The following is a 23,738-nucleotide window of genomic DNA, read 5'->3' as shown; positions in this document are numbered from 1 at the left end:
TTAACTTTCACTGTTATGCTGATGACACCCAACTCTACATGCCCCTAAAGCTGACCAACACGCCGGATTGTTGTCAGCTGGAGGCGTGTCTTAATGAAATTAAACAATGGATGTCCGCTAACTTTTTGCAACTCAACGCCAAGAAAACGGAAATGCTGATTATCGGTCCTGCTAGACACCTACATTTATTTAATAATACCACCTTAACATTTGACAACCAAACAATTACACAAGGCGACTCGGTAAAGAATCTGGGTATTATCTTCGACCCAACTCTCTCGTTTGAATCACACATTAAGAGTGTTACTAAAACGGCCTTCTTTCATCTCCGTAATGTCGCTAAAATTCGTTCCATTTTGTCCACTAGCGACGCTGAGATCATTATTCATGCGTTCGTTACGTCTCGTCTCGATTACTGTAACGTATTATTTTCGGGTCTCCCTATGTCTACCATTAAAGGATTACAGTTGGTACAAAATGCGGCTGCTAGACTTTTGACAAGAACAAGAAAGTTTGGTTATATTACGCCTATACTGGCTCACCTGCACTGGCTTCCTGTGCACTTAAGATGTGACTTTAAGGTTTTACTACTTACGTATAAAATACTACACCCGTCTAGCTCCATCCTATCTTGCCGATTGTATTGTACCATATGTCCCGGCAAGAAATCTGCGTTCAAAGAACTCCGGCTTATTAGTGATTCCCAGAGCCCCAAAAAAGTCTGCGGGCTATAGAGCGTTTTCTATTTGGGCTACAATACTATGGAATGCCCGACCGGAAACAGTTAGAGATTCTACCTCAGTAGAAGCATTTATGTCCCATCTTAAAACTCACTTGTATACTCTAGCCTTTAAATAGACCCCCCTTTTAGACCAGTTGATCTGCCGTTTCTTTTCTTTTCTGCTCTGCCCCCCTCTTCCTTGTGGAGGGGGGGGGCACAGGTCCGGTGGCCATGGATGAAAAGCTGGCTGTCCAGAGTCGGGACCCGGGGTGGACCGCTCGCCTGTGCATCGGTTGGGGACATCTCTGCGCTGCTGACCCGTCTCCACTCGGGATGGTTTCCTGCTGGCCCCACTATGGACTGGACTCTCACTATTATGTTAGATCCAGTATGGACTGGACTCTCACAATATTATGCTAGACTCACTCGACATCGATTGCACCGGTCAATTTTGCACATTCTATTGCTGTATGAATATATTTTGTTCAAAAACAATGAGCATAATGATACTTTTTAGAAGTTTGCTTACAACTAAGTCAAGTAAAAGGGCGAGTAAGCTTGATTAGTGCATAGACAATAAACAGGCACAATAACATATAAGTATATCTTTAATAATGAATATGATCAAATCTAAGAATGTGATAGTGACCTCTGATACAATGATATTAAATTCAGGGGTGACATTAAACTTTTTTTGCATAACTTTTTCTATAATCCAATACTGTTATATAGCTCTGGTTGCACCGCAGTCATACTCCCTCTCTTTACTGACACTCATTCTAACACACACAGACGGAATACAGCAAGTTATTTGAAAACAAAAAACAAAAAAACATCACAAACATATAGCATATATGCTAGTCTCTGCAGGTTTCCATATACTTAGAATAAATCAGTTAGGTATAATGCTACAGTTAAACGTTTGAGGCGTTTGTAGTCAGAAAATGCCAGTACATTAAAGCTTATATTATCTGATGGTGCATGACGAAAGGTCACAGCAGTGGAAATGATGCCATCATCAAATACTAGTATGTTAATAAAGAACTACAAAACCAAGTGACAAAGTTTTAAACGCATTACATGCTTTCCAGATTTGGACAAGACGGCAAGAAAACAGAGGTAAATAAGAGAAGAAAAAAGCAGTTGAATGAAACCAAATGTAGTGCTAATGGAAAAAAGCATATTTGTTAAGTCGTTCTTTGAATAAGAACAGAGAGGGCCCGTAATTGAAAACACAAATTCCCTGAAACTATGCTGAAAAGAAACATTAAGGCTCTGTGGTGGAGAGGAAGAATCAATTGAGGCAGACAAGCTTTCTCCACCATGATGCTCTATTGTAAATTAGTGTCATCAGTCAATCAAATCTTTGAAACTTTTAGCACATTTAGCCTGCAGGGAGACTTGCGGTGCACACATTCCTAAAGTGGACATGACAAAATGTTCCGTAATTATGCTGAACACAAGTGGCCACACAGATAGCAGACGTTTGTTCACTCGCAAGAGTCACCAACACAAGCACTTCACATTTCTCCAACACACAAACCACAATGTGAACAGTCACTGAATATCAGCAGCATGTTGTTGTGGGATCTTAAAAACAGACGTGCAGGTTTATGTCAATTTTTCCAATGTTCCAGGGCAGTGATAAGGCTTAAAAAATTAAATATGAATGAATGTCATACTAAAGAGACTTCATCCCTTCACACTTCCTAAAGATGGGGGAGCTGTGAGTGACGTGGTTAAGACAGACCAGAGTCGACAAAATTAAATAGAAAAAATATTAGTCTTCAATATTCTTCATGTCCATGTGTCTTCTTTTTGTTAAATCTAAATACGTTTCATTGTGTTTATCCCAGCAGGACCTGCCATTGAGCTTCCACAAGGCGCCACATGTTTACTTCTGACGATCCTGTGTGGAGAGCAAAAAAGAAAAAAAAACAAGCTTAATACAGGGATACTACTGCATTGCAGGCATTAGACAGATGGACAATAAAAATAGTAAGTGTTATTCATACAGCACTAATTTAAGTAGTCAAAAATTCATTTAAGTGTCAGTGAGGTAAAATTATGCAAAAATCATTCACTCTCAGATAAGCCTGGGCCAATAGTCAAATCAATGAATCGAACGATAACCTGAAAATAAACTTGATAGCTTTGCTGTCAATCATGTATTGCTGTATTTGTGTTTGCTTATTTTCTTCGTCTCTTGCTTTCAATCAGGGTACAAGAGGGTTCGCTCTGTGCATCGCTCAGCACCTGAGAGCGTTTATTCAATAGTACAATTAAATGAACGAAGTGAATCCCTTTGTCAGTCATCCACAATCTTTGTATCTGTGGGCTGAGGACCGCAAGCACACACGCGCGCACACACGCGCACGCACACGCACACGCACACACACACGCACACACACAGTATTCAAAGAGAGATTCGCAAGCCAAATGTTCTGATGTGGAAATATTTCAACTTTAAACGAATCAGCATGATGAGCCCATTAACATGGATGAACAAGTGAGTATGCCCAGTTTGCTGGAAAGTGATGGCAACAAAACACAACTACAACAAAACAGACCACTTCACCAACTTTTTCCAAGTGGGGAAAAACTGCTTCAATATGTTCAATATTTAAGTGCATTTTTGCTTAAGTAGATTGAGAGTCCATTTTATTTATTATATAAGTAAAACAATATTTTTTTACTTATTTAGGATGATTAAGTTATTGAACATCCAATTACAATGTTAAAAATATACACGATAAATCAAAGTTTGTAACGTTTGAAAGGAAGACCAGTACTTGCATTATTATACACTGTTATTATGATTACATTAGTGCTTAAAGGGGACCTATTATGCAAAACCAACTTTTCTTACCTACTGATACCTGCTGTTGTGTATTTGGGATCTGCATAAGTCCCGAAAATTTTCAATCAAACCTTGGAGGCATTGCGGAGATATTTATAAAACAATCTTGCCTTCCTTCATACTTTCGCCAAACTAGCTGTTCGGAATGTGCACAATTGGTGGCGTCACAAATTGGGAAAACCGTCAGCAGATTATCCATAAATGGTAAAAAAGTACCCAGAGTGCTTTGCGTGCATCCACCACTGTAGCCCACGGTGTAGTCAATAAGTTCCTTCTTTTTTTGCTACCCTCTTCCTGTGGGTCTAACTGGGTCTTATCCTGTTTTATTTTATTTGGGAGGGGGGAGGGCCTGCTTGCCCCACAGGGGTCGCTGTTTCGGGCTACTGCAGCCCATCTGCGTGTCTGGGGCCCTTGGGTCCTGCCGTCAACCCTCTATCGGATGCCAGCCTTTGTTGGGGCCTGCTGAGTCTCATCCCCGCGTCAATCGGTGCATTGCATGGTATTCTGCAGTGTTGCATGACGGCCGGCTGCTGGGGTAGTGACCTTGTGTATCGGCGTGTCTGTGATCTCTTTTATTTTTTTATTCCCTTCCTCTTCCCTCAGGGGGAGGATCTATCAGGGCAGTTGCTGGATGTTCCATCTCCATTATTGGGGTCCATGCAGGTGGGGAGGGTGGTTCCCATGGCCCCATGCTGGGCAGTCCTGCTGCGGCCGACTTGGGTGTGGCGGCCTGGGGTCTCCTGAGGGGGATTGGGCTCGTGGGGGCCCGGTTGCTTGTAGGGTGGGGCTGTCTTCCCGTCCGGCTGCAGGGAGTCTCTGGGCCCCTATGGGCGGGGCGTCTCGTCTTTCTGCCAGCGTGGGGTATGGTCTCTCGTTAGCTTGGAGGCTGGTTGTCCCCTGCTTCTCCCGTGCCTTGTCCTTTGCTGGGTGCGTCTATCTATGGTCTGCTGCTGGCCTGCATGTTGGGCCCGGGCCTTGGGGTCCTGTCGCTGGCCGGCCTGACTGCTTGGAGCTGGTGGTCCCTTGTTCCCTGGGCCCCGCACCTGCGGTTTTGGGTTGCACTCTCTGGGTGGCTGGGGCCCTACTTTGGCTCCCGCACATACTGGGAGACAAATATATTGAACATACAAACACACATATATACGCCCATACACACAATTATTCATACATATATACATACGTACATTTATTCATACATACGCGCACACATACACCCATACACACAATTACTCCAGTGTTTCCCACACATTCATTTATTTGTGGCGGCCCGCCACGAAAGAATTACGTCCGCCACAAATGGATTTTTCGGCTTTTGACTCGACCGCTCATAAAAGCAATGGGACTGTCTGTGAATGTTGCCTGTAGTTACACCTCCGGTGCAGTAGGTGGCGGTAGCCTACTATGCATTGTAACTCCGCCAATAGCAAGAAGAAGAAGAAGAAGAAGAGGGACGGACGGACGGAATCAAAATACTCGCCGGCTACTTTTCATAATGATGGCGCTTCCTACAATTCTACCTCAAACGTCCAAAAGCTGCTGAAAGCCTTGATCCAGGATGCCATGGGGAAAAAAACTTAAATGGTGCCTTTTGGCGACAGTTAGCAGCTTGGTGGCTCATAGCCGGCTAGCTAACGCTTGCTAGCGTGGTAGCATTGCTTCATTTTTACAGGTGTTATAGGTAGATAGTAGTGATGGGTCTGGCAACACCGATGCATCGGCGCATGCGTCGAGCTCATAGAGCAAAACCCTGTGTCGGTGCGCGTACCGCTTTTAGAAAGTCACGTGACCGATCATGAGCTGTTTTGGTCACGTGACCGTTACGCGAACTGTGTCGCACTGACGCCTCCTCTGTGCCCTGTGAGCGGGTCTTTTCTACAGCCGGAGAAATAATAACTAAGAAGAGAAAGCGTCTAAAATTGAATACGTTGGAAAAACTGTTTTTTTTTTAAATAAAAATGTGTAAAAATAAATAAATAATAATTTCCAGGTCCACAAGCATCCTCATTCACAACACGTTCTCTTAGATTTCCATGTTATGATACATGTTCACATTATTTATTGACTGTATCTAAAAAAGACAAAAAATATATTTTTATTTAAATGAAGTTATGAAATAATCCTAAATGAAATACAATGACTTGGTTTATATTATTGTATATACTAGGTCAGTGGTTCTCAACCTTTTTTCAGCAATGTACCCCCTGTGATTTTTTTTTAAATTCAAGTACCCCCTAATCAGAGCAAAGCATTTTTGGTTGAAAAAAAAAAGATAAAGAAGTAAAATACAGCACTATGTCATCAGTTTCTGATTTATTAAATTGTATAACAGTGCAAAATATTGCTCATTTGTAGTGGTCTTTCTTGAACTATTTGGAAAAAAAGATATAAAAATAACTAAAAACTTGTTGAATAATAAACAAGTGATTCAATTATAAATAAAGATTTCTACACATAGAAGTAATCATCAACTTAAAGTGCCCTCTTTGGGGATTGTATTAGAGATCCATCTGGATTCATGAACTTAATTCTAAACATTTCTTCACAAAAAAAAAAATCTTTAACATCAATATTTATGGAACATGTCCACAAAAAATCTAGCTGTCAACACTGAATATTGCATTGTTACATTTCTTTTTGACAGACATTTTAGTGACAAACCTGAGCTTGTGCTTCATTGAGTTTATGAACTTACATTCATATTTTGTTGAAGTATTATTCAATAAATATATTTGTAAAGGATTTTTGAATTGTTGCTATTTTTAGAATATTTAAAAAAAATCTCACGTACCCCTTGGTATACCTTCAAGTACCCCCAGGGGTTCACGTACCGCCATTTGAGAACCACTGTACTAGGTCATAAAATCAGTGTCAGTTGAGTCGGTCCATAGGTTACCTGTAGGGATTTTTAATGTCCAGCAGATGTCAGTATTTAGTGACACAGTATCGACACAGTATCAATACAGTTTTGCAATGTGTCGAAACGCTTCATGACGCCTCATCAACCCATCACTAGTAGATAGGTTATAGCTGCATCGCTCGCGGCTCGTCATATATTTAACGTTAATCCGTGATTTCACCGAGCGTTTCACTGACGGTGAGCAGCCTGACGCTGCTTCATTAACACCGCCGCTGTTTGATTCGTGGCCCGGGGCAGACGCACGTAGTAACAGTCACGTGTTACAATACCGACGAGCTAACGTGTCCAGGTTATAACCATGTTGTCAATAAACACACGTGGACTGAAGCTAAATTGTCCACTGTCCACTGCAGCATGTGAATGCAATGAAAAGAATAAAATCTGAGCCAACCAGCTGTTAAAATGTTGTCCAGGTTAATGTTTTGGCCATTAAAGGCCCTTCATTTCAAGATTTCAACTGTGATCGGGCTTTAAACAGGTGGCTGACCTGTTCAGATGAGTGTAACTGCTACTGGTCAAATAATGTGAAATAGCATTTAATTTTACATGTATGCAATGCCATTTAAATGTAATTATAGATAATAATAATAAATACTGTGTAGTGTTGTAAATAGTCAACGGGAAGGATTTTAGTAAGATATAAGCCATGAGCACTACACAGCCAGAAAAAAACCTAGGCAGGACATGTAAAAATATTGGGGCAAGTAGATTTGAGAAGTCGGGCAAGTAGAAAAAACCTTAACGTTGAACCCTGCATGTGTTGAGCTGCTGCCGCTTAAGGTTAGACGGCACTGTACATAGAGCGCTTCTGCTCGTTAGTAATAAATTCTAATGTTGGATGTTCACTCCTTCACACAGATGAGTATAGAAAAATATTTTCAACGGCCGAAAAGGGCTCGACTTGGAGAGGAGGTAGGCCTACAGTCCGGACCACAGGTGCGACCTGTTCAGCAGCAGGAGGAGGAGGAGGAGGTTGACTGACTGTGGCAGGACACCTCTGCCTCCGTTTCACTTCATCCATCCATCCATCCATTTTCTACCGCTTATTCCCTTTGGGGTCGCGGGGGGCGCTGGAGCCTATCTCAGCTACAATCGGTGTTGCTGGTAAATAATATGGTTGTAGTAGTAGGCTAAAGTTAAATTATTTAGTATTCACTAATTAAAGGGGCAGAGCTTTAAGAGACATTTTAGCTTATATATTTTATAAGATATATTTTTTGTAAGAACCACAATTAATAAATATATTTCAGTGAATCACTAATTGTTCAAATCTGTATATAAAATGTTGTAATTATATTCCAACTCCGCGTTCTTCTTGGTCATCGCCGCTGCCGCAATGGGCATCTACATCAACAATATGATTTGCCTAAGTGGGTGGACAGGACAAAAACCAAAAACAATTATCTGTCCGTTGAGTCAATATGGAAGAGCTAAAAACTACAACCAAGTGAGCGGGGACAAGACGCAGTCAAAGTGGATGGAGTAAAAATAAGATCGCCCATAAAACGGCGCATCCTGATTTGGGGGTCAGAGAGTGGCTCAAACGGTCTGTAAAACATGTAATGTGTAAAATTTTGACCAAACAAGCACCGTTTCAGTGTTTTAAATGTAGGGGAAAAAAAGTATGATTTGACCCCTTCATTTTGGTCTCAAAATAATGCTCACAATAATATAGTTTATCGGCTATTATTTGTGGGACAATATATCGTCTAGCAAAATGTATTATCTGCCCAGGCTTACTCTTAAACATTATATAGTATGTAAAAGACTTGACACATCATCCAAAATCATTTTCCCTGAAGAAAAATTACTGTTATTTTACCTGATCAAGTCGAGGTCGGCTCTGTATTGTGGCAGGTTCATAGCTCTGCAAAACAAACACATTTATAAAATATATTATACTGCCAACAATTAGGTTTCACATAAATGTGCCATTCACTATTTGACATTACAATCATTTTATGCAGACTATAAGAAGTAACATTATTCCCTAAATAGCAGCTCTTTGTGTCATAATTATTATTATTATTATTATTATTATATTCATACGTTTGCATACGTTTCAGTTCAAATAATAATGAATATACATGAAAATATATTTTAACAATTCAAATGTGGAACAAGGTAACACTGACCTTTTTGACCACCTCCTCCTCCTCTTGCTTCTTCTCGTAGTGAGAAAAGTCATCAAAGATGGAGGTGGTGTGTTTGTACTGGGCGATGATCTTCAGCACCTGCTTGGCTTTCTCCAGTGGAACCTCTTGAGTGTCACGCGAGTTGGTGACCGGCTTGTTGTCGTTGTTCTCCAAGCGGATGTGGCGCAGCTGGCTATTAGGCACGTCCTTAACAAACAACCAGTTCACGTCAAACTTGCCCTTCCACTTGTCCTGCGCCCAAACACCAGCGCTGGTGCCATAGTCCACGGGCGAGCGCATTTCCGCCACACCGCAGAAATGGCCACTGCCGTTGACGCTAAACAACAAGTAGACGGGACCTTTGGAGTTTATGGCCCTGAAAGCCAAGTCCAAACGTTTGTTGCCGTGCTCCGTGCTGCACCAGATGGAGTACTTGATGGAGCGGTGAATGTCATCTTCAGAGTAGCTCTTGATGATGAACACTCGACCATTTTTTAGGTTCCAGTCAAACTCTTTTGGGTTATAACTGTGGGCGGCTCGCAGCTTCTCCAGGACGGGATGGGATTCGCAGCCCGGCTCTAGTCCCAAGCAGCCGCCCCCTACGCCCCCATTACCGACACCGCCGCCATTTGAGGAGCCGCTACTGTCCAAGCTTCCACCGCCGTAACACAAGTTGCGATTGCGTGGGGCGACCCAGCGGGTCTGAGGTGCTGGAGCGGAGTTGTGGTTCTGATAGGACTGGAGGGGTGGGGGTGGAGGAGCCTGCATTGTCATCTGCTGCACCAGAGACTGGGCCGACTGTAGCGACTGCTGAAGAGGAGGCAAGAGGCTGGCAGGATGAGAGTGAAGCTGCTGCGCCGGGTGCTGTTGGTGGTGGTGATGGTGGTGCAAAGGGGGACCCATCTTTGTGGCAACCACTTTATTATCCCACGTGTCAATGTCCATGTTGTGTTTGATGGAGGGCTGGGGCAGAGGTCCACCACCTATGGACGTGCCCAGCTTGTTCTTGGTCTTTTGTTGCTGCAGCTTGGCGGGTTTACTAGCAATTGCAGCCCACGATGCTGGCTTCGGAGGCGGCATTCCGACTGGTGCGCCCCCGTTGCCCGCGGCAACAGCGACACTGGCACCACCGCCGATCACCGAGCCAGCAGCCTTCACACCCGAGCTGCCTGCGGTCACATCGCCGCCTATTTTAAGGCTTAGCATGCCCTGCTCTAGGTTGTTCATACCTGGGGCCTTGCTGAGGGTGTCGCTATGGAAACCGGTCTGACCATCTGGGACTAAAGTGCCTCCTAAGGAGCTGGGTGGGTAGCTGTAACTCCCCCCATAGGCTGTGCTTTGAGTCTGCTGGCCCTGAGAACCACTGGTACCCCAGGCGGAGAAGGCCGGGTTCTCTGGGAAAAAGTTAAACCTGTGGGGATAAATGCTGCTGCTGAGCCCCCCTGGCTGCCCAAACACTGTGTCATGCATGAAGTGGTGGTCTCCATTGCTGAGGGGTGCATATGGTGTCAGGTAGGGTATAGGCGGGTCACCACCTGTAGACCACGGAGCCTCACTGAGGGGGTAAGGAAATCCAATGGACGGGGCGTAGTAGCTGGACAGGTAAGGGTCTGTCATGGACTGATAGCTGTTATTCTACAAATAGTAACACAATCATTTGTTAGGAACAACAACAACAACATGATGACATTTCGGCTGTGTTCACACTTGCTCTGATAGTGTGGTTTGTTTGATCGAGTGTGCAATCAGACTCTGGGGTGGTTCCTATTTGTTTTGGTAGCAGATTACCAGTGTGAACACAGCCTTGATGTCCTAAAACTCAATAGAAGCTGCCCACCTGATTGGACTGTCCAGTGAGATAAGGCTCAAAATCGTTGTCGTGGACCGCATCCTTTTGGTGCAGGGAGCCGTTCTGCACTGAAACTGGAAAGGCTGCAATAAAATATAACTTTTGTCACAGATGCACATAAGAATTTTGGCACACGGTTCAAGAAAATGTTAAACTAAACAGCATGGGCGCTGTAAATGCACAAAACTGGGTAGTCAAACTGCTCTAATGTCATGTGTTCATTAGTTTAATGGGCAAATGTTGTACAATTAAAGTGAATGAACATCTATCCAATAATTTGGTATTAGGGTTGCAGGTGAGCTATAGCCTATTCCAGCTGAAGTGGAGCAAGAGAGTACACCATCGACACCGGTCAATTGCAGGACACATGTAAACAAACATTAACACCTGCAGTATAGACAGTGTCCGATTAACAATGTTAGAAAATTCTGTTTGGAAAAGTAAGTGAATTAATAATGGCATTACTCCTTAATAACAGTAATTATTAAAATCTTCCAACATCTGGCGTATGCTGCTTAACGTCAGTTAACCATCATGCATCATAGTGAATCATTTTGTTTACATGCACTTTGGCAGCTAAAGTTATGTGTAGGGATTAGAGATGCGCGGTTTGCGGGCACAACCGCGGAGTCCGCGGTTGTGCCCGCGGATGACATTTAAAAAAATTAGATTTTATCAGCGGGTCGGGTCGGGTCGGGTCGGGTCGGGTCGGGCGATTGAAATTTTAAAAAATTAGATTTTAAATAGATTCAGGCGGGTGGCAGTTAAACCAATTCGGAAATATATATACATAGTTAAATGTTGTTACCCACATACGAAAAACGAGCAGGCACCTGCTGCATATGCCACAACAGAAGAAAAAAAAAAGAAGAGATGGACACTTTTACGGAGCGGAGAAGGCCCCCGACGCCTCGCCGGGGTCCGGGACCGAGGCCCCTTCCCCCGAGAGGGCCCCACCGGGAGCCGTAGCTGAGGCGATCCGCGAGAAAGGCCCGACGCACGTCCAGAGTCACCACCGCGCCCACCGCACCGACACCCCGCCTCGTCCGCCTTCGCCGCGGCCGGCGTCACGCGCAGCAGGTAAGCAGCTTACCTGCCCGCCACCCCCGTGGCCGGGGGCTCGTAACAGGGGTCACTCCGCGCGCTCCGCCCGCGCAGCTTACCTGCCCGCCACCCCTGTTGCCGGGGGCGCGTAACAGGGGTCACTCCGCGCGCAGTGCCCTCACGAAAGGGGTGGGGCTCACCCTGGTTGATATAGACAGCAGCTAGGACGGTGGCCATGGAAGTTGGAACCCGCTAAGGAGTGTGTAACAACCCACCTGCCGAATCAACTAGCCCTGAAAATGGATGGCGCTGGAGCGTCGGGCCCATATACCCGGCCGTCGCCGGCAGCGAGACGCGCTTGGAGGTGCGCTCAGCGCGGCTCCCATATGATTGCGCACTGGTGTGCGTCTGGGTCGTGACAGCGTGGCACGCGAATGCTGCATTGGATCAGTCTCTTTTCTTTAACAGGCAAAAGCTTTATAACCTCACTAATGCCTTGCATCGTCTATATTAGATATATAACAACGGGCGGGTGCGGGCGGATGCGGTTCTGATCAAATGTTAGATCGGGTGGATTGCGGATGGTTGACGACTTTCTGATGCGGTTGCGGATGAAATAATTGCCTATCCGCGCATCTCTAGTAGGGATTTCCTGATCAACATTTTTAGCCTCTGATTCCGACCCGATTTCGAGTCCTGATCCTTACATACTGACCATAGATTACAAAACTGAAAATGTTTTATAGCAAGTAATCAAAATAAACGCAACACCTTTTTATTAAGCTTATCTTGTTCAATTTACAATTAGCTACTGTTATTGGAAATCAGATCATGAATGTGTGATATTGAATGCGATATACATTGTTTTAGTGCACAATAACTTAACAAAAACTACTGTTGGCTACCATTCAAATCATTTGGGTTTTGCTCTCAAAGCCTTCCTGTATCCAGAGACTTACTCCCCTTTGTTGCAGCTTGCTCTCAAATTTGAACTGGTGTTTTGGCAAGACATACACCCTCCTGGAATTTACTTAACTCCTGCATGTGTGTAACAAGGAATATGGAAATGTAATTGTGTCTCCCTGAGCGTGCGACCCATTTGAAGGAATCTTTCATGTGAGTACAATTTCTAGACATGTAAACACTTGGACACAGTTGTGGTAAAGATACGCAGCTCATCAGCCGATCAGTTACAAAAAAGCAAATATCGGCCCCTTATCTGATCACATTATCGGGAAATCTTTAGTTTAGTGTTGATTTTTAACATAGGTGCTGTTTATTGTTTAACTATATAGATGTAGTCCTTGTTTGTGTATGAGTTACTTACCTGTTTCGCAACTTGTCATTATTTTGGGGGGCCGTGACCAAGGACAGTGTGCTGTGTAGTGATGCTCGTTAAGGTTAAATTGGCAAGCTCTTGGCATGCTAGTGTAGGCTTCTGATGACCTTGGAGGTGTGTCTCTGACAAGTTTGGATTAACTCCAGGGTGCCATAAAAATAACGAGCAGCATTATATTGAGCGTAACCGTAAAGGCATTGTAATGTAAGAAATAGTCATTAATAGGGCTGGGCGATATATCGAGTTTGTAAGATGTATCAATATATTTTTAAACACAATATTGTAATATTGATATGATTTATTTCACGTTAAAATGACCAAAACCTGCTTATTTGTTGTGTTCCTTGTTCTCCCCCGCTTCCCACTCCCTCTCAACGGGCTACTAAATCCCTCCCCTTCCTCCTTCCAAGACGTGTTTGCACGTATAAGAACATTCCTGATTGGGTTGGTTGAGATTAAGGCAAAACATTAGGGACAGGCCAATCAGAGGCAAGATAGGGCGGGTCATCGAACCAGGAAGGGAAATCACAACAGACATCCAAAATGAGACGAGAGAGTCGGAGAAGAGAAGAGGGAATATTCAAGCGGCTGATTTATATATTAATGAAACTAGTGGAAGATGGCAGAGGGATTCTCTTCTTTAGATTTTTCTTTTAGCGATGTAGGCAACGTCCAGGAAACCCACAATGCGTCTACTTGGCCACATTTGGACAAATGTATGCGTCTGGATAAAACATTCATTTGAGTTGTTTACCATGTAAGCCAAAATCAAAACTGTTCTCGAGTTGCCAAGCTGGACATATTTTGCACGAGAAATGCTGCCAAAAATGTTTGCCTATGTGAAGAAGATCATAGCTGCACAATTAAGTCAAGTCACTTACTTGGCACTTACCAGAACCGTACGTGTGTGACAGTCCATTACATTGTCGACTGGGACTTAAAAAGTGCCAGCAAATTAATTTTTTATCTGAGTTTGATACATTTTGTATTATTTGTACAGCTATGGTATTTATTTTGGGGCGGCATAGCTCAGTTGGTAGAGTGGCCGTGCCAGCAACTTTAGGGTTCCAGGTTCGATCCCCGCTTCCGCCATCCTAGTCACTGTCGTTGTGTCCTTGGGCAAGACACTTTACCCACCTGCTCCCAGTCCCACCCACACTGGTTTAAATGTAACTTAGATATTGTGTTTCACTATGTAAAGCGCTTTGAGTTACTAGAGAAAAGCGCTATATAAATATAATTCACTACACATTTTACGTAAAAATAATACTTTTCTATTTTATTTATGTTATGTAATTCTGTGCTACTTAAACAGTTCATTTTCTGTGCTGTAAATACCCATCTTGACTAACTGGGTTAATAAAAGTGCCACTGACTGTTTATAGTACAGTTTTCATTCAGTTCAATTTCAGTGAATCTCGCTACAAAATGAATATGTTTACATGTATACTTTCACCGGAAAATATCTCGAGATACACATCGAGTTTAAGTAAAAATATATCGAGATATACTTTTTCGTCCATATCGCCCAGCCCTAGTCATTAATTGGAGTACCCAAAACCAGGAACACTATTTTTAAACACTACCAATGAACTTAACGTGCATGTTTTTGGGATGGTGGAACCCAGACCAAACCCGTAAGCATGGGTCGATCACGGAGACTCCCATCATCATCTTGTTTTTGGTATTTCAATTCACATGTACAAACACTGCCTGATTAAATGGACATAATATGGGTCAGATATTGGGTGTCAGGTGGCTTGTTTATTGTCAGCAAAGTAAAATTAGTTGTTAAAGTATTTCTTACCTTTGCTGGCATCCTGTCCTTTCGATATCTGAGTAGAGGGGTGCATGAGAAAAGGGGGAGATGAATGCTTACATGGGTCATGGATGCCACTCGCTATCTTCGCTAGACTGACAACATTATCATATTTTCTACATCCAAGTGCTGCATTACATAAAGGCTATAATCGGCGTGACGCTATTGCAACAATGCACCTAGTGAGGACTGTAGCCCAGCAGGCCTTGATTACAAGCAGTTTTTTTTTACTAGCTAGCCAAGCATTTTAGCTAGCAAATTAGCTGGCCTCACAGGAAATACACGTCGATTCCTTGGAGAAATTAAATCCCGGGGCTTTTATTCGTACTGCTTACCTGCGGGTCAATGCTGGCAGCGGACATCATTGATCCTGCAGGTGTTGCGTCTGTAGCCGTGTGACAGAACGTTGAGTGTGCAGGCTTCACAAACTCCGCTTTGTGGAGATGCTAACAGCTAGAGAGGATGTTACTTTGCTAGTTAGCCGCGGCAGCTATCCAGCGTCTCCTGCAGGAGCGGGACTTTGGCTTGTCGTGTCCGTGCCGACGCTCCAAGACGTCCTGTCAAAAATGAAGCCCACCGCGGGTTCGAACCCTCGCCGTTACATTTATTAGTCGAGCTGCCTCGGCGGACCTGCTAACTTACCCCGACTGCAGCTTCAACCGGGTCTGCTCTACCGGAAGTGACGCAGCTTACGTAAAATGCGCGTCTTCGGCTACCTAGCAGCAGCGCGCCCATGCTAGCAATACTCTTTTTATTTTTTTAAAACACACATTTTATATCTGGATCACCTTAAAAGCACTAACGAATGTTTACAAACTACACTGAAATTTCCACTATGCTTAGCCCTAATACTAATTATATGGTGCGCTAATATATGTCGCTTGTATGCGAAACATGTGCACAATAACCCCATAATAACAATCATAGACACATTTTATGATGATTTAGCAAAACTGTAATCGCATAAATTCTCAACTATGCAACTCTTTATTTACAAATGCCCCCCCCCCCCCCCCCCCCCCCACACACACACACACACACACACGCACAGAGGTAGCCTTAATAGTTACACCATACTATTTGTACTTTTTTTGCACATCACTGGAGTTTAACATCCATGAAATATGATTTATATAACGACAAACAGCTGAAGAAATGTCATCACATGGGTGGTCGTCTTTGTCAACAAGGTTCCTATAATCTGCAAACAGAAATAGACGGTGCACATGAGAAATAGCAGAGAAATTGTGTGTGACAGTAGGATTACTGAACCAAGCCATTGTTACGTACCGCAGCTGTTTAGACTAGTAGAAGAAGTGAGGTGATTTGGATGGTCTGTGAAACTCCCCAATTGTATCGACTGAAATAGACAAAATGCATAAACATAATGCACAAATGCAAAAGGTAATTGTTTTTTGATAATTGAGAGGGACAAGCGGTAGAAAATGAGTAGGTGGATAGATTGTTTGAAGATGGGGTCTAAGTTGAATGTCATCCATAATTATACGAGTGTTTGCATACTTACAGGTATTCTCTTCATCGGAGAAAAGACTGACCGCATAGCAAGCATAAACAAATGCTGGGAGCTGTGGAGATTGACAAGGACAGTTGTTAGAAATATCATTTTGCCATGCACATATGCAAACAAAAAAGCTCCCTCACTGATATGAAGAGTTGGATGATGCTGTGCAGGACTTCTATGTACTGGTACTCCAGCCAGCAGCTCAGCACAGTGGTCAGCTCTGGGTTCTGGTTCTGCCAGCCCGTGGACAGAAGCTGCTCACTTTGACAGCCTGGCCCGTTTTCCTTCCACCAAGAGCGATGCGCCGACACTCCAAGGGAGAGAATGTCACTCTCCTGCAGTGACATATATGTACAACTTGTTAGTTTTAGTAATTGTTTAAGTACTGCAAAGGTAGTCAACAATGCAGTGCTGCAATGGCCTATTGCATTCATTTTGTTGCAACTCGATATTCCCTACTGACGTGACAGAAGAGGAAATAATTTATATTATAACCAAATACAAATCTAAAATTCATTGTTGAATTCTTCATGGACACCCAATACTTGGATACAGAGCTCACATAAATGGCATTGATTGATAGGTGAGGAAATTACCAATGATATTGATCACAAACACTGTGCTGCCAGAGTACTTATGGGCCTATCAAAAGCATTTAATACAATCAATCATAAAATGTTAATTACCAAATTATCACGGTATGCTATCAGAGGGTTGGTCTTGAACTGGGAAAAATGCTACTTAAGGAATAGGAAGCAATACGTGAAGCTATAAGAGAATATATACACTGTATCTGCATGCTTAAGTACCCCAAGGTACAATACTGGGACCAAAACTGTTTAAACATACAAATAAATGACATAGTCACTAAAGAGTCATGGACCTAAAGTTAGTATTACTTGCAGATGATGTTACTGTACTTTGTTCTGGAGAAAACAGAAAAGCAAATAAAAACAAGTTTAAAAAAAAGGTGGTTTGTCAAAAACAGACTATCCTTTAAACTAAGTAAAACTCAGATATGTAATCTTATTTGGTAACGGTAGAAATGTTGTGAATCTTCAGAATTTTTCACCCTACAATTACACATCTTGATCATTGTTGTCCATCATTAGGGTAACTAACCCTGCCTCTTGCCCAAAGTCAACTGGGAAAGGCTCAAGTTTACCCGTGACTTTATAATGAGGATAAGCGGCATAATAAAATTAATGGATAGATGGATGCATAATGGCGACTGGTACATACTACATTGAACACAGGAAGTGAACTATTGTATAAGTAAATGCTGTGAAACTGATAAGGGGTAAGATTAAACAACCTGTGCGTTTTCCTATTCATTTTCCGACATGTTTAAACGTGAAACTGTAAATATGTGACGTAAAACTACTACCGGTACCTTATATGCATGTTCAGAAAAAAACTAAAACCATTACTATTTTTGCTTGATTACAAAAAAAAGCTAATTCAACTCATTTTTCAAGCTAAATGGAAACATACTGTATATGCTAATGGTGTTATGTGCTTCTATATACAGTACAGGCCAAAAGTTTAGACACACCTTCTTATTCACTGCGTTTTCTTTATTTTCATGACTATTTCCATTGTAGATTGTCACTGAAGGCATCCAAACTATGAATGAACACATGTGGAGTTATGTACTTAACAAAACAAGGTGAAATAACTGAAAACATGTTTTATATTGTTGTTTCTTCATAACAGCCACCCTTTGCTCTGATTACTGCTCATCGAGAGAATGCCAAGAGTGTTCAAAGCAGTAATCAGAGCAAAGGGTGGCTATTTTGAAGAAACTAGAAGAAGATCTTGAATATAAAACATGTTTTCAGTTATTTCACCTTTTTTGTTTAGTACATAACTCCACATGTGTTCATTCATAGTTGTGATGCCTTCAGTGACAATCTACAATATAAATAGTCATGAAAATAAAGAAAACACATTGAATGAGGAGAAGGTGTGTCCAAACTTTTGGCCTGTACTGTACATTATTTAACTAGGAATATAAACAAACTGTGCACGCATGTTATTAGGTGTCAGTTGCAATACAATGTGTGCAAGTAAACACATGTTTGGAACTAGCAGCACTCTTTAATCAAGAGCTAATCAGTAGGCTCACTTTGGAAATTCCTCCCAAGTCCAAGTACAGACAGCAAACAAAGATGTTCCAGCTGAGCCATAAGAGCATCCACAGCAGGTACTGAGCACATAAAACACACAAGATGAGACAGGAATGTTACACATAGCTGTAAAACCACACAATTAACATTCTTACACTTTGTTAATTGTATGAAATGGTCAAAACCAGATCTTCACAGACACTTGCACCTTAAAACCTTGCTGAAAACTCGTTTTTCACTGACATTCAACATAGTAAAAGTAAGTACTTTGTTGTTTTTTGTTGTTTTTTACCTTTATGATACTTCAATAGCTATTGGCTAAAAGCTGCTGTCTGTTTATTGCTGTAATTTATTATCCACCATTTTACTGCTTTTATTCCCTTTTGGTTGTTTTAGATTTTTTTGGGAGATTCTGTTTCAGATGGATGCCATAAAAATAAGATTTTACTTGACTTTATAGAGCCACATTCTAATTGTAACTCTGAGCTAAGCTAAAGTGGTAATTACACAGATAACTGACAACATGTGTCTGTGCTTTGAAGATGTTGATGTTCTAAAAAAATTGAACATATTCTCAGGTTTCTTTAAAAAAAAATAAAAAAAAAATAAAGTGTGTTCCTGTCACAAGAAAGTTTGCAAAATACCAGCAGTATTGTGATATACGTCATCTACTGCATATATTCTGAGATTGTGGGTCAGCTTGATAAACATGTGTTTAACCTTCTGGGAACATTTTAATTATCGTCAAAGCCAAATAGAACATAAAAGTCCTCACGTTTCTGAAGGGCATTAATACATTTAGGATTTATAATTGGTTTTACTGTTTTGGTAAAATCTCTTAATAAATTTCCGTCCTAAACAAAACTATCAAAAATGTAATGTTTGTTTCTTTATTTTCTCCTCTTTGAATGCCTTTTTATCAGCTAAGGTCACAGGTTTAAAAAAAAAAGTGAAATAACTCAATTCATGCAAATGTGAACTAATTTAAACTGGCATCATTTGATCAAAAGGCCTTCAAAACGTTAAAATAACAAATACAAACATTGTATGTTTGATATTTTTGTTTAGGGCTGAAGTTCATTGAGCGTTCTGAGCAAAAAAAGTAAGAAAAAAATGTAAATGATGAAAGACTTTTACATCCTGTTTGGCTTTGAGAGTATTGTGGAATAATTGCCTGAGTATTGTAGACCTGTGAAAAAATTGGACATTGAAATATAAACATTTTAGCTGAAAAAACCCTCTTAGGAAAAATAAAGTATAATGGAGTAACACAACAAAAATTATGACCATAATACAGCAAAGAATTACTGAAAGTACAAAAAAGTCAGCCTGAGGGTTTGAACGTTAACAATAAAGCTGATGTCTGTTTTGTTATCTTGAAATAAAATTGTTTTTATGGGCTTTACCCAATGCAGTGATATACTGTAAGTAAAATATATGTTTTTGTAGTATGTGTACAAGTTTAGTTTGTGTTATTTTTATGCACACATGCTGCTATGTTCCTCCTCATCTCCTTGATTACGCATATAATGCACTTTGCACATGAAATTCTGTATAGCTACATAATATGCTTAAAAATATTACTCAGGCTATTTACAAATACATGCATGGTTATACTTTAATTCAATCGGATCATTTGGGAAAATGTGGGTCCTACGCTGGAACCAGTTGAGAATCTCTGATCTGCATATTCTTCATATCCATGCTTGTGCCACTATTAAAGATATCAGCATAAGATATATCAGGCATAACAGCAAAGCCAAGTAGTTCCTTCACCAGGATAACGTAGCGTGTTCTGTACTGTATGGCACCAAATATGCCCAGGATGACCAGGATGATGTGAATGAAGTTTATCATGATGGGAGCCCACTGGAAGCCAAGGAAGTCAAACACCTGTCTCTCCAGCGCAGTGATCTGGAAGCATAAAACAGAATTGTCTCAGCACAGGCACCAGGGACAAAGCACTCCTTTTCCCGGGTTTAGTGGCCCAGTCTGCATGCTATGAAAGGAGGGGGCAGGGTGGGAAACACAGAGGCAGACGCAAAGCTATTGTCGTGGAAGCAAAGGTGCAGTCACTCTTTTCTATTTGCACCTTGCATATGCCTGTGTGTAGTTTTGCTCCACTAGCACAATTTGATAGATTTTGTATAATAACTGATAACTTGTTTGATGTGCACAAATTGGTTTAAACACTCAGTTTGTTTTGTCCAGTTATAAAAACTAGGAAAAAAGGCAGAATTTTTTTAAAAAAGGTTTCCAAAATTCACATATTAAGCTTGAACAACTTAGTTCATATGTGAACACTTCAAAATTGCAGCACTGATAAGTAAATTATATACTAATAACAGCATAATGCATGCACATTTAAACTACTTTCATTCCAAATGAATGCATGTGTGTGTGTGTGTGTGTGTGTGTGTGTGTGTGTGTGTGTGTGTGTGTGTGTGTGTGTGTGTGTGTGTGTGTGTGTGTGTGTGTGTGTGTGTGTGTGTGTGTGTGTGTGTGTGGTGAAGCATCATGCATGTGCGAGGGGAGAAAATGCTCATCTTACCAGCTGAAAACAGCACAGCAGGACCAGCATGCATCGCGCCGAGCAGCAGCCCATGATGATTACACTCTTAAAAGATGCCAACTAGCAACAGTCAATATTCCTTTTTAAATATGCTCAAACAGGAGAAGCAATCCTGTGAGGGGTAAAAGATGCAGCAGTGCACTCACACACACACTCACACACACATACACACACACACACACACACGCACTCAAACACACACACCTCATCGCAACAACACTATGGCTAGAAACTAGGGGGAGGGTAGTATGGGAGATGATTAGAGCCACACCACGGAGTAAAAAAAAACAGCGGAAAAGGAGGGGCTGAAGGACAAAATCACAGTAAAACACAGATTTAAGGTAACCCAATTTAGTAGATGAATATATATGGGAAGAAAAACAGCATCATATACAGCTACAAATGCTTAAAACATCTACATTCACTGAAAAAATATACACAAGTAAAATGTAGTAGGTGGGATTTAGTATTATGGTTACTTTTTGTCAAGATTTGTGTTTAGGTTTCCTGTCTATTGGTGAGACCCTTGTTGTCCTGCACGGCAGAAACAAGGTAAACAAGATAAATAAATAAATATCTAAAATCATGGTCAAAACTGATTTTGTTTTTGTTTAGTTTTTTTTTTACAAACACTATACATTATATGTTACTAATCACATTATTTTACTGGTCGAAGCATTCTGACAGATGATTTTGTTTATTTTAAGAATTGTATCTCAGATATTCATCTATCAATCCATCTATATATCCATCTGTTTTCATCTGTTCAGGGCCTCAGGAACCTGGAGCCTATGTATTTTCCAGGTGACTTTGGGAGAAACGTTGAGTACTATCTGGATTGGTCACCATGATCCCAGCTCACATGTGGAGACAGACATTCCTACTCACATTTACACCATCACTGAGTGATTCTTGTGATTTATCTTAGATTTCATGAAGTATGTAAAGAAAACACACCACAGTGTGTTCTGTATGTGTCCTGATCAGCTCCTAACCTGTCCTTGTGTGTTCTGATTGAGTATTATATCTCTATGCGACCCTTTTGTTTGGACAGTGGTATTTCGAAGACCAAAAATGCAAACTTGTTTAGCCTTGGAGTGGATGTTTTTCGAAAAGGTTGTCCTAAAAAAGTGCAAAAATGGACAACATGAACATTCTGTACGATATAATGAACTTCATAAGCGTTCCTGCCGTAACTCAAATTCTCAACCCAAATAAACACAAGTGGAAGTTCATAAACAGTATTTTGAATGTTCTTGCAGGTTTTGGCCTCATTTTAGCCCCGTATTGTTTTTCGTTTTTTTTTTCTACATTTGTTTATTGAATTTTTTACTTGTACAGTTCAGAAATACAATAAAACACATGTCAATTGTTCCTTTTCCCCAAAACAAGTAACCCACAAAATATAAAATAACATAAATAAATAATAAAGTTGTAAAAGAACAAACATGCATCAGTCAAATAAGTACAGGCAAATATTGACATGAAGCCACAGACAGCTGCACTCCTGAGTGTCCCCAACACGGTGCAGCAATACACACAAGAATACAAAAGGCTCATCAATTATCTACCTTTTAATTACTTTTCAATCGCGGTTAAATTTGAAATCAGTCTCTTTTACATATTTTAGGAAACCCCATACTTCCTGAAACTTCACAGAACAACCATTCAATGTCAGCCTACTGGTAATTGTGTCCAATTTAAGGAAATAAAGAACATCTCTAAACCAGCTGGTGTGGCAAAGAGGAGCTGCAGCCTTCCAATTTAGCACAAGGATTCTTCTAGCCCACTAAATAGTAAATGCTCCCAAGTTCTTTTTGGATTTACTAAGAAAAGATGACAGAGGGGCCATCCCAAATAGTCCGCTTAGAGGATTCGATTCAATCTTTTCTCCAATTACCAAAGATCAAGTATTAAACATTTCAGTACAGGGATGGTCAAAGCCAAAACATATTAATTAAGTTGGCTGTAGTCTGTTAACACCGAAAATGCCTATATTCCATCATTCATCTTAGCCAGCCGTACTTTGGTATTATAAGTACGATGTATTAGCTTGCATTGAATAAGGCTGTGTCTAGCACAGCTAGAAGACTTATGAACTCTACTTAAAAATCTCTGTCCAGCTCTCCTCAGATAGGGTCATTCCTAAGTCTCCCTCCCAAACTGACTTAATTGAATTCAGAGACTCAGGGCGTAAATGAAAAATGTGATTGTTGATATGTGTAATGAATCCTTTCAAAGTCGGAAAGGGTGTCAAAAAAGCATCTAAAACTGTGTCAGTTGGTACGTTTGGGAACCTGGGAAAAGTAGTATGAACAAAACTGCGGATCTGTAGATATCAAAAATAGTGTTGATTAGGGATTGACAATTTATCACAAAGTTGCTGGAAAGAGGCAAACGTGTCGTCAATGTACACGTTTGTATGAATATTTAATGTTGTTGATCCCCAGACTTAACCATTTGAAGAAGGTACTGTCGACAAGAGACGGAGGGAAAGCATGATTAGCAGTGATGGGTGCAAGACTAGAAATAGTCTGTAAACCAAAATAGTGTTTGAACTGAACCCAAATTCTGAAGGAGGTTTTTACGATCTGATTTTTTCGCAAAAGCGAGAGTAGAATTGTGGATGGGCAGTGAACCAGAGCCCTAAAAAATACTGGTTTAGTTGAGTTAGCCTCCATAACCAGCCATAACAGAGGGCGATCAAATGCTTAATTTTGCAGTTAACATTCAAGAATTTTAATGTCGGTGGCCCAGTAGTAAAACCTAAACCTTGGTTGTGCTAATCCTCCCGACGATTGGGGTCTCTGTAAATATTGCTTAAGTAAACG

The 23,738-nt window shown here is 41.3% G+C and overlaps 2 protein-coding genes across 3 annotated transcripts; both read right to left on the bottom strand.

Annotated features, from left to right (window-relative positions):
* Positions 1-1,311: 1,311 nt before the first annotated feature.
* On the bottom strand, positions 1,312-15,394 carry ythdf1 (YTH N6-methyladenosine RNA binding protein F1). Of its 2 annotated transcripts, XM_061983600.1 has the most exons (7): positions 15,327-15,394; positions 15,020-15,241; positions 14,673-14,700; positions 10,471-10,565; positions 8,634-10,268; positions 8,321-8,365; positions 1,312-2,630 (listed from the first exon to the last, which is right to left on the bottom strand). In XM_061983600.1, exons 2-7 carry the CDS (start codon positions 15,047-15,049, stop codon positions 2,616-2,618), a joined length of 1,848 nt encoding a protein of 615 aa, XP_061839584.1. In that variant the 5' UTR covers positions 15,050-15,241; positions 15,327-15,394; the 3' UTR covers positions 1,312-2,615. The 2 variants fall into 2 exon arrangements, with proteins under 2 accessions (XP_061839584.1, XP_061839576.1); XM_061983592.1 differs by having other exon boundaries at positions 15,020-15,364.
* Positions 15,395-15,716: 322 nt separating this feature from the next.
* Positions 15,717-21,116, bottom strand: nkain5 (sodium/potassium transporting ATPase interacting 5). Its single transcript, XM_061971507.1, has 7 exons — positions 20,887-21,116; positions 20,112-20,249; positions 18,335-18,415; positions 16,347-16,541; positions 16,210-16,270; positions 15,975-16,044; positions 15,717-15,885 (listed from the first exon to the last, which is right to left on the bottom strand). Exons 1-6 carry the CDS (start codon positions 20,938-20,940, stop codon positions 15,989-15,991), a joined length of 585 nt encoding a protein of 194 aa, XP_061827491.1. The 5' UTR covers positions 20,941-21,116; the 3' UTR covers positions 15,717-15,885; positions 15,975-15,988.
* Between the last annotated feature and the right edge of the window lie 2,622 nt (positions 21,117-23,738).

The sequence above is a fragment of the Nerophis lumbriciformis genome, linkage group LG01 (genome assembly GCF_033978685.3).
Source record: "Nerophis lumbriciformis linkage group LG01, RoL_Nlum_v2.1, whole genome shotgun sequence".
NCBI lineage: Eukaryota > Metazoa > Chordata > Actinopteri > Syngnathiformes > Syngnathidae > Nerophis > Nerophis lumbriciformis.
The sequence above is the reverse complement of the archived record's forward strand: the minus strand, read 5'-3'. Positions and strand labels throughout refer to the sequence as shown.

Bases quoted from the DNA above. Each gene is read 5' to 3' on its own strand.
- nkain5 (XM_061971507.1), bottom strand. From the start codon at position 20,940: ATGGGCTGCTGCTCGGCGCGATGCATGCTGGTCCTGCTGTGCTGTTTT. The intron at 18,416-20,111 runs GTGAAGGAACTA...TTATGTGCTCAG, and splicing joins GAACACGCTACGTTATCCTG to TACCTGCTGTGGATGCTCTT. The intron at 16,542-18,334 runs GTGAGCCTACTG...ATGTCACTGCAG, and splicing joins ACTTGGGAGGAATTTCCAAA to GAGAGTGACATTCTCTCCCT.
- ythdf1 (XM_061983600.1), bottom strand. From the start codon at position 15,049: ATGATGTCCGCTGCCAGCATTGACCCGCAG. The intron at 14,701-15,019 runs GTAAGCAGTACG...CCCTCTACTCAG, and splicing joins CTGCCAGCATTGACCCGCAG to ATATCGAAAGGACAGGATGC. The intron at 10,269-10,470 runs GTGGGCAGCTTC...TACTATTTGTAG, and splicing joins TCACTGGACAGTCCAATCAG to AATAACAGCTATCAGTCCAT.